We start from the raw sequence: 10,926 nt of genomic DNA, 5'->3' as shown, positions 1-10,926 counted from the left end.
AAAAATAAAATACTTTCACAAGGCCCTATATATATTATAATTCTAATATATAATTATATATAAACTTTACTAATCGACTATTCCTGGAGGAGCAAAGGCACAAAATATGGTCAAAGACAATAATGCGATGAGACCACAGGAAGTGTATCTATACCAAGGTGGTTACCTCCTACCAATGTAACCACCATCATACAAAAAGCAAACCACAAAAAGAGGAATGCTGAAAATACTGAGAGAAAAATAATACTTTTTTTAAACTTTGGGAACTACGGGACAATATATTTCATCTACAGTTCAACAGATGCTGTCAGAATAATAGCTAGTGTTGAAATATGCTTAATAAAGAAATAAAAGCGGAAGGAAAGTAGGACAGCATCAGTTAATAATAAACAGACACACTCCCTTTTCCACATTCACACTTCTCAGAACCACTCTGTCCAGGTAACAACGATCACGTGACCAGGACTGGGCTGTTCATGACGTCACGTTCGCTCTGCCTCGTTCTGGTCAGCTGATGCTCGCGTCGCAGAGGATTCAGAGACCGCAGCACTCCATTTCAACAGTTTAAACTCAGTAAGTTACATTGTTTTTACTAAAATAACTTTTTTTTCTCACTTATTAACTATTTTGAAACGCCTAATGAGTGTTGTTTTGAAGAGAAGAGCGTGTTTTTCAGCTTTTTGGTGTGCGTTGTTGAGTATTTACGTTATCTGAGGTAACAACCTGTCCGGGATAATTAGCATTAGCGCTTTAACTCTGTAATATTGCTGTTTAGTTTTTTTCATGTTTAAGTTTAAGCGTGAAACGTATAGGAGTCCCTTTCCACTTTTACAGTAGTTTTTACATAGTTAAATGAACAAACTTCCACTTTGCCCTACTGCTTGTTGACAAATAGGCTTGGGATGACAGCTACACTAATGTCCTCTGTCAGGCTAGTTAATAAGCCGGTGTCTGTGTTTACCCTTTCTCACAGTTCAACGACAAAATACGATTTTTCATTGCGGAAGTAATTTCCGCAAGGCATTTAGTATGCAATAACTATAAAAAAGGGCTCAGAAAACTTTGACTACGCACCATTTAGCAAAGCAGCTAATATAAGTTACTGCTAACATAATCTCTATGTGTAATTGTCGTTTCTGTATGATATTAACATGCAAAGATAAATAAAATATACGATAAAACTAAATAAAAGTGATTCAAATAAGTAAACATTTCATAACAAGTAATAAATAAATAATGCATCTAACGGAGCAGTACTACAGTGAATAATATTAATTAAAAAACATAATAATGTAGCGTCATAGAAACTAAATATTTTCCAAATAATATTTTACTAGTTTTTTTCACAGTATAAATTTGGTCGTTATACATGAAAATATATAGCTGCTGTTTAAGTATTAGGATGGGTATTTTTGGGGTGAGGATGATCATATTTGGGAGGTCTAAAGGATTGAAAACTCTTGTTGTATGCTACAGTATTGTGCTGATATATTAGACAGCTGTACCTTCAACAGTTCCCTGATTTTGTGAGGTGATATTCTATTCTATTCTATTCTGTAGCTTTGGAGTCAGCAGTTCAGGAGTTCACATTATTAATATGATGTCTTATTGTGGGATCTGTTTTTGAAAGACCTTGCGTTGGTCCATTGCACTGATACCTGATGACGCTGGGACGGCTATATGCCGTTATACGGGAGAATGGAAAAAAGAGCAGGATAAACAGAGACAGCTGAAAGAGTATCTGCATCTTGATAATTCCCCGAGGTGCTGCATTATTCAGCACGTGTGGAATTACCCATGAAACAAAAACTACTTATGTCCCATTTCTGCCACTTAGAAATTGTAAGATGGACCTGCGAAAATGTTTAATGGCTTTTTGTGTTCTGTCGATTTTCATTGTGTCTTAACATGCCACAAAGTGCCTCTGTGTCGGTAATGTTTAGTACAGAGAGTCACATGGCGCAGCTTAATCTATAATCCGCTCCCTGTGAGTGGAGTCCATCGTACAATTATTCTTAATGAATAGTAAACTTCTTTCACACAAAGTAAGGGACTGCTTTGAAGAATGGGTTACAATTTACAATTCATTCCTTTGATTGGACCACATGCGTTTCGCTGAGAAGATCAGGATTTGCCCTAGGAGAGCACATTCCTTGCAGTTGTAGCAGTAGGTCCAGGGAAAGTAAAGTTCATCGGGTTATTATGTGTAATCGCTGAATGCTCCTGTGTGTTTTTCCTCATTCTTCTGAGATAGCATGTGCTCATTCCCTCAGCTGTGTGGAGCATCACATGCCATGAGATTGGTGAAACAGCACAGAAGCGTAACATTCTTTGCATGTCCTCTGGGCACAAGATTGTGGAATCTTTCCAAAGTTTTGTACTGGGTTATCTTATTGTTTCTGAGCAGTCAAGATGGATAGTCTGGATGGAAATGCATAATGCTCTTTGTATTATGAAATAAGGCAGAAGCTTTGCCATGAGTAGTAGTACTGGCCGATTAATCAAAATGTATTTTCAAATATAATTTAGCTTTCAATGATTAAGAAAACAAAATAATGGGGACATTATTATTATGCCGCAATCCATTTTTGTTATATGGGCCATTCTACAGAATTGATGTGAACTGCTGTCCCACAACCACAAAAACACATTTAAAAAGCATTTAAGTATTACAATCTGAGATGTTTACTAAGATCCTTCTTTTATCTATTGAAACCCACAATAATATTTAAAATATTAGTAAGCTTAATATCATTTATTGGGTTATTGGGTACTTTCAGTTGGGAGGTGGCTCTGAACCCATAAATTTCAACTTATGAAAATGATATTGAAATAATTTTTTTGATTCTTTTAAAAAGTGAAGTGAAAAAATATATATTTATTTTATATTTTCTTCGTAAATTATGAAACTTTATGCAAAAAAAAAAAAAAGTACCACATTTTTCTTGTCACTACCGAAAAACACAGAGTGTTTTAGTCCTGAGACTGATTTTAATTACATCCCTACATTTATGATCAGGAAATATTCTTGTGTCCCCCTCTCTCATAGCCACATGGTGAATAGATAGGCCCCATCATTTTGAGGTAAATGTGTTCAAAAGTTTGAAAAATCTGTGTGTAACTTTAAGGAATGTCACTACCGAACACATTTTTCTGCAATTAAGCACACTTTTTGGGAGTTATTCCATAACATTTAGTTTTTATATGTGTACAACTGTTCAGAAATGTGCTAGGTAACCGTGTGCTGATTAGCATCTTTGAGCTAGCTTCAAAAGTATCTAAAATCTAAAATAAAGTATCTAAACAAATTTTTTTTTTTTTGGGCGTTTTCCCATAAAATTGTCACTACCAAAACAGTCACGACCGAAACATCATTGTTTTGGTAGTGACAAAAGGTAACACTTAACCCTTTATTTGGGGAAAATAAACAATTTTAATACAGTTACGCAAATTTTCAGTAATTTAGTATGTTGTAGTAGCGTTGTAGTATGCTAATTAAAGTTCTGTAATGTAATGTGGTCGCTACCAAAACATTACCGTCACTACCGAAAATGTGCAGTCACTACCAAAACATGACAAACGTGCCAAAAATAAAACTATGCTGAATTATCAACTAAGATTTTATGAAGTATTTGGTTCAATGTATATTCAAAATAATGAATCTTTAACGCTGAAATCAGTATGTTCAACTTCTTTGCTTTTGCCAAGAAAAATTGGATTCAGAATACAACAAATCTTAAAAATTAAATTTGAAATATTGTTAAAAATGTAATTGTTATTGATTTACCTCTGAAAATAGGCCAGTATAACCATTCTAATTAAATGACCTATTACTGTGTTTCAGCAGTGACAGGTTTTTTGAACATAATATTTATTACTTTTTTTTTCAGTTTGCATATCACAGCAGATTCCACAATTACAGAATAATAATCATGTAAACACAGCAAACATTTTACACCCTATTCTCCCTCCCATCAGCCCAGTCCCTAAAAAAAAGATAAATAAATTAATTAAACAAAAAATAAATAAATTAAATTTAAAATTAAAAAAAGAAAAAAAGAGTTAAAGAAAAAAAGGGATGCTTAAATCAGGTAAAGAGTGTTACCATGATACTACCCTACTCCCTCAGAGATTGTTCTTGTTGTAGCAGGCTACCAACATTTGCATTGTGCTTATTGTGAAGTTATTAAAAGGTCTCCAGATATCTTCAAAAACATTTTAGCAGTGAAAAAATTTGAGGAGAGAACAAATATTCAAATATTTTCTAAAAAAAAACAATATGAGAATTAACTGCACATTTATCAGAACTTGTACCTTGGAAGTCAATGTGTAAAATAATTTTCCCCACAATTGAGCAGCCCTAGTTTGCTGTTGGTTTGTCATAGCTGCTAATGTGATATCTATAAGCAAGCTTTTTGTACAGTACTGTCGGATAACCATTGGATGTTAAAACCTTGAAAACAGAACATTCATGTGATTCTCATGACTTTGTAAACCATTGGCCAAGTCCAATGATGTTCAGCTCACTGTCACAGAGCATTTAGCTGTGGCATCATCATCTTACAGGACTGTGAGCATAACAGAACTCGCACAAATCAGTAAACAGATCAAAATTGTGTGCGTATTATGTGGTTAAAAATGCTGACGTACTATTTTGAGGGCTGTCTTCCTTCCTTCTGGTTAAAGTAAAACTCACTGCATTTGCACAATCAGCGTGGCTGTGCTTAGTGTCAAACAGAAATATTACTCTGTTTATGTAAAACCTTGTTTTCTGTTCCTTTTTGCATTTGTGTTTTTCTCCTTCTTTCCCTAGACATTCTCCCCTTAGTGCATTGGGTAGAGAGCAGTGCATTATGGGGGAGCTGTTCCGCAGTGAGGAGATGACTTTGGCCCAGCTCTTCCTCCAGTCTGAGTCCGCCTACTGCTGTGTCAGTGAGCTGGGGGAGATCGGCATGGTGCAATTCAGAGATGTAAGTATAGACTGTGTCATAATGACATACACTGGTTATTAATTCCTGGAACATTTGCTGTTCATCAAACCCATTTAAAACAGCAGAGGGTGGCACTTCATTCATAGTGACTCATGGCAGTAACATTATTGTCATTGTTAGTAAATGCCATTTGGTAGCTAGATGTATCCCGGATGCCTGAATTAATGAATATTTTAAGCATTTGATGAATGGACGTGTACAATGCAACAGTGAAAAGCCATGACTGGAAAAGTGCAGTACTAACAATTGTACGTAGCACACATTTTATCTCTGCTAGGGAAATTTAATTATGCCAGCTAATTGTTAGCTTAGTAGGCAGAGTCTCGTTGGCTAGTCAGAATAGTTCTCTGAAAGTTAGATTTGTCCTATTGTAATGAATGAAGCTACAAAAGTCACACACGTTCAGTGTTAACAACTTAACGTTAATAATGAAACAATTATGCAATATCGATAATGGGAGCAATTAAATATTTCTGACTTTTCAGCAGAGGAAATAAGCCGAAATCTTCAAAACACATTCATAGACTTTCTTGTGTAGGCTTATTCAGTATACAAGTCACTTCAGGTAAACATTTGATGCCCTTTGAGAAAAGTTGCTGCCTTATTTAAAGATCCGGTATTGACACTACATTGTTTATTTTCATATCATATCAGTTCTGTTTTAGCCACACTCTTAGAGTTTGCACTACTTAATTTGTTTTGACAGTTCTTGGTTATAAAAATGCCACTACTGGAAACGCTTCAGGAACAGACATGTACAGTGGTGTTGTAATTGCTTTCTTATTTTTTACGTACCTGCAGCATTTATGACTATGTTGCGGACAAGATTTTGAGCATTGCTTCAGTGTGGGAACTTGATTTTTTTTTTTTTTTTTTTTTTTTTTACTGCTACTGTGATGGGAAAGAAATATTAAGTAGAGGAAATTTCATTTAGCAGAGTGTGATACTAAGAGCCGATGAAATTGAATTGGGAACAACTTTAAACGGCTATCAGATACACGAACGTTATGACCTCATACAGGAAGTGATTGTGAAACGATGCTCAAAGTGGCCTAAGAGCACTTGCTCATTCTTGAACCCTCATCTAGTTATTCACAGACAACAGTGTTGTTTTTATTTCATGTGTATTCATTGTTCTGCTGTAAATATGACTTTGCAGTTTTTACCTACACCCTGGTGTGTTTCCTTGGAGAGAATGGTAGTAGGTCAGTGATCTTTTCTCTTTCTCTGAATTGCAGTTGAACCCCGATGTGAACGTTTTCCAGAGGAAGTTTGTAAATGAGGTCCGTCGGTGTGAGGAGATGGACCGGAAACTAAGTGAGTTATTGCTGACGTAGTGAGCTGAAAGTCATTGCTGACACAACATCTTATGTTCTGGTTAAATTCAGTGGAAAGATATTTAAAGCATTATTTTACCCAAAAATGTAAATTCTGTCATTAATTACTCACCCTCATATCGCACCAAACCCGTAAGACCTTTGTTCATCTTCAGAACTCAAAGTAAAATTTTTTTTGATGAAATCCAAGAGCTTTCTGACCCTCCGTAGACAGCACGGGTCCTTCCACATTTAAGGTCCAGCAAGGTAGTAAGGACATTGTTAAAATAGTCCATGTGACATCAGTATTTCTTTTTATTTTATGAAGCTATGAGATCACTTTTTGAGCGCAGAGATAACAAAAATAAAATTTTTATTCAACAATTTATTTTCTCCCGGGATGGTTTTCTGCCATTATGGAAGGCATTATGGATGGTTTTGTTTTCTTTGCGCACAATTGTATTCTCGTAGCTACATAAAATTATGGTTGAACCACTGATGTCACATGGACTATTTTAACGATGTCCTTACAACGTTTCTGGTGTTCTGAAGATGAATGAAGGTCTTATGGGTTTGGAGCAACATAAGGCTGAGTAATTAATCACAGAATTTTTATTTTGGGGTAAACTATTCCATTAAGAACATGTTGTTTCTATTATTTGCTCTGTTTTCTCTGCTTAATCTTGTTTTTTCTTTTTAAGGATTTGTTGAGAAGGAAATCAAAAAGGCTAACATACCTGTTGTAGACACAGGGGAGAACCCAGAAGTCCCTTTCCCACGAGACATGATTGATTTGGAGGTATAAAACCTTCATGCACAACTCAGAATAAGGGAAAATGAGAATTAGAAATAAAAAGATGCATACTTAAAATTGCTGTGTTCCAAAACATTGTGAGCTGCCTACAAAGGCAATATTTTAAGGGATGATGTGAGCGTTGTTCCACAATCTTAATTGTTTCTAATTATGCTGCCTACTAAGATACCTTATTTTGGCTGAAAGTCTAAGGCAGCATTGTATTTATCCTTCACTGAGAAGGCAATCCCATAATACATTGTGATACTTTCATCAAAGCGTCCTGAAAAAAATGTATGACTATTTCCAAACAAATATTAAACAGTATGCAGCATTGCTAATAACATGAAATGTTAATTGAGCAGCAAATCAGCATATCAGAATGATTTCTGAAGGATCATGTGACACTGAAGACTGGAGTAATGATGCTGAAAATTCAGCTTTGCCATCACAGGAATAAATTTTCAAAATATATTCAAATAAACGGTTATCAATTGAATATTTCGCCTCTATTTGTGCTTATAAGCGAATTAGTTTTTGGAACAGGAGCTAATATGTGTGAATTTGAATGCATTAAATATGATGTGTCCTTTTTCACTCTTTGCAGGCCACCTTTGAAAAGCTAGAGAATGAGCTGAAGGAGATCAACACCAACCAGGAAGCTCTGAAGAAGAACTTCCTGGAGCTGACTGAGCTTAAGCACATCCTCAGAAGAACACAGCAGTTCTTTGATGAGGTCTGTAACACCTCATCTCTTACAAAACCTTCAGCCTGTAGAATTTCCTGTGGTCTGAGAGACATTTTACACGGTGTGAGATAGGCAGCAAGCTTTGTTTGTGATCATGCAGTCTTAGTTGTCTTCTTCCATTTCCCACACTCTTGAGAGGCGGTGTGAAACCTGCCTGTGCAACCACAATAGTATGTGCTGCTGCTTCAGCTTGAGCAAAAATATGCTACATCTGAATGAGACGATAATTAAGCCATAAAATGCTGCCATAAACCTCGCCTCCATGTTGTTCTTTGACCAAAGCAAAACACCATTTAATTGATTGTGAGTAAAATCACCTTGGATTGGTCAGTGGCATGTAACATTTAAAAGAAAGCTAGCAGAGACTCTGTTTTTGTGTTTAGCTTTCCTCTGGTGCTTTCTGCGTCGTCTTTCATTCTGTCTCGTTCCACTTCTCTTTCATTTAACCTGAACTGGGAACTCACTGTTCCCCTTTACCGTGTAAAATGGCCTTTACTCAGAAATGCCATACAGTGGTTTTATTTGAATACAAACTATAAAATCTGAATAATTAACACCATTCAGTAGTCAAATGACACAGTTACACAAACAGAGGAACCATGTTTTTCCCCATGTCTGTGATAATGTTCAAGCTGACAAAGATAGATGCATGTCTAACAGATTGAAAGGCCATTCTCTGAATTCCTGGTCACATCTCAGCCGCTGATGATGATGTCAAACTGCCCTTCCCAAGACCGGTTCTGCAAGGTGTTCGACTCCCTATTCACATGTTTCTTGAAACTGTAAAAAAAAAAAAAAAAAAAAAAAAAAAAAAAAAAGTCTTTTGTGGCCGAGATAATCAGCTACTACCAGGGTGTTTCTTTTCTGTCTTTCAGCCTGTTGGAGATCTTTGATCATACATCTCTGTGCTTCCTGAACACTGATCTAAACTTTAACATTTTATTGTGATATTTCTTTTACAAGTTATAAAAGATCATTTGAAAGTTGTTAGCTGCCTTGTAATGATTCACTTACACTAACTTGGGCTCTCACACATACTGGTGGTAGGTGGTGCATGGTGTGAGGGTGGTGTGGCTCAGTGGTTAGAAATCGAAAAAGTGAGCTGTTTCAAACTTTACAAGGACCAATTCCTTTGCTGCAATCTCAGTGCTTTTGAGTTAGGCACATCATCTGATTTATTCTTGTAATATGTGTATTGTTAGTTGCTTTGGGTAAAAGCTGTCAGCTGATGGAGTAGTATTAAATATCAAGATTGACTCTAAAATAGAGTGGTGGCCAAAATCATTAGAGCACTAGTATTTTCGCCAGCTAAAATCGCTTTAAGTCAGTTAATTCTATCTTTTGCTGTAGTGTGTCAGCAAGAAATATCAGTTTATGTTTCTACATTCATTTTGCCATTCATTGTAATAATACAGTGAGATTTTTGTTTACACAAGTCTGACAACTGCCAGTGCTCCACACAGACATCTGATCTCATCATCATCCAGTCTGTCTGGAATGACATGAAGAACCAGAACAAACTGAGACAGACTAAATCCAGAAGAACTGTGGCAATGTCTCCAAGATGCTTCAAGTGACCTAAATACAAAGTACACCCAGGGCAAAAGCTGCTTTAAACGCAAAGGGTGCTCACACCACATGTTGATTTAATTTAGCTGATAGAACTTATTTGATAAAGAACATCTATTTATGACATTATTTTTGACAGAATCCTCATTTTACAGCATTTTTAAACTTTTAATAGTACTGTTGCTTTGCAGGTAGGTCTCTTGAAGCATCTTGGAGATTTTCCCACAGTTCTTGTGGATTTAGTCTGTCTCAGTTTGTTCTGTTTCTTCATGTCATTCCAGACAGACTGGATAATGATGAGATCAGATGTCTGTGTGGAGCACTGGCTGTTGTCAGACTCGTGTAAACAAAAATCTCACCAGATTATTACAATTAATGGCAACATGAATGTTTTGAAATATAAACTGATATTTGCTACTGACACACTACAGCAAAAGATAGAAATAACTGCCTTAAAAACATTTTGTAGCTGGTGGAAATACCAGTGTTCTAATAATTTTGGCCACCACTGTAAATCCATCTTTTTGATAGTAATTCCATTGAAAAATTAAGACAGCATAAACTTTGTCCTTTTTTTTTTTTTTTTTTTTTTTTTTTTTTTTTTTAATATAACACGAAATAAGTACTTTACCTTAACCCTTTAACTTAAGTTTACTTCACCATAAAACAAATAAATTGTAATCTAATCATGACAAACTATACATCGTTGGAAAGGTCTAAGACTCCTAAATAGATCTTTTACCATATTTTTGTGATAGAAATTATGTAGGAAAAGTAATAGATTAATATACAAGAGTGCAACTTAAAACATCTACATCATAACATGAGTTCAGACCTTTGTCACAAAAGACTTTCTTCATTGCCTTTTTCCCTATCACGCTTTAGATATCATAAGAAATTATGTATCAGCTCAAAAAAAATAAAATTTCTAAATTCGTCCTTTGAAAGGCATTTTAAAATCAAACATTGCATTACCACAGAAAATGTACATCAAAATCATATTACAAAATGTTTTCATTATACTTATAAAAATTCTGCATTTTTATGTCTGTTTTAAAAAATGGGAGTGACAGTTAAAGGGTTAACAAGTAGAGCTATTACAACATTTTAAATATTAAGTTAACTGCAACAGCTTGATACCCCCTGAATTTACCTTTGCCCTGTTGTTTGTAAAGGGCCTTTTATTTGTTTGAAAACTTCCTGAAACAATATTATCAATGCTACAATGAACTTTGATTGATTCAAAATCAGATTACTTCTACAGGAAGAGATAAATAAATTAAATTATTGTTCTCTTTTCCTTTTTGTTAGATGGAAGATCCTTCACTTTTGGAAGAGTCATCAACTCTGCTGGATCCAAATGAGGTCGGACGTGCCGCTCCTCTAAGGCTTGGGTGAGTATGTCAGTGGGTTTTAATGTCTGTCTTATTGAGCTATGTTAGATGGACAGCTACAGTGCATCCTCGACTCATTCTTCTGCAATGCTTTCAGTGTATTTCCACATCGTTT

At 35.4% G+C, this 10,926-nt stretch overlaps 1 protein-coding gene across 4 annotated transcripts in view; it reads left to right on the top strand.

Moving 5' to 3' along the window:
• Nucleotides 1–434: 434 nt before the first annotated feature.
• atp6v0a1a (ATPase H+ transporting V0 subunit a1a) overlaps nt 435–10,926 on the top strand; it is a 33,767-nt gene continuing 23,275 nt past the window's right edge. For 2 of the 4 annotated variants that reach the window (XM_051097829.1, XM_051097821.1), the window contains exons 1-7: nt 435–573; nt 4,814–4,970; nt 6,230–6,308; nt 7,009–7,106; nt 7,708–7,836; nt 8,509–8,595; nt 10,729–10,811. In XM_051097829.1, coding sequence (XP_050953786.1) covers nt 4,854–4,970; nt 6,230–6,308; nt 7,009–7,106; nt 7,708–7,836; nt 8,509–8,595; nt 10,729–10,811 — 593 coding nt within the window. In that variant the 5' untranslated portion in view covers nt 435–573; nt 4,814–4,853. The remainder of the gene's footprint in view (nt 574–4,813; nt 4,971–6,229; nt 6,309–7,008; nt 7,107–7,707; nt 7,837–8,508; nt 8,596–10,728; nt 10,812–10,926) is intronic. The other 2 variants (XM_051097847.1, XM_051097838.1) reach the window with 1 other exon arrangement.

The sequence above is a fragment of the Labeo rohita genome, chromosome 3, assembly GCF_022985175.1.
Source record: "Labeo rohita strain BAU-BD-2019 chromosome 3, IGBB_LRoh.1.0, whole genome shotgun sequence".
NCBI classification, from domain to species: Eukaryota; Metazoa; Chordata; class Actinopteri; order Cypriniformes; family Cyprinidae; genus Labeo; species Labeo rohita.
Note: the sequence above shows the minus strand (reverse complement) of the source record. Positions and strands in the feature narration are given on the sequence as shown.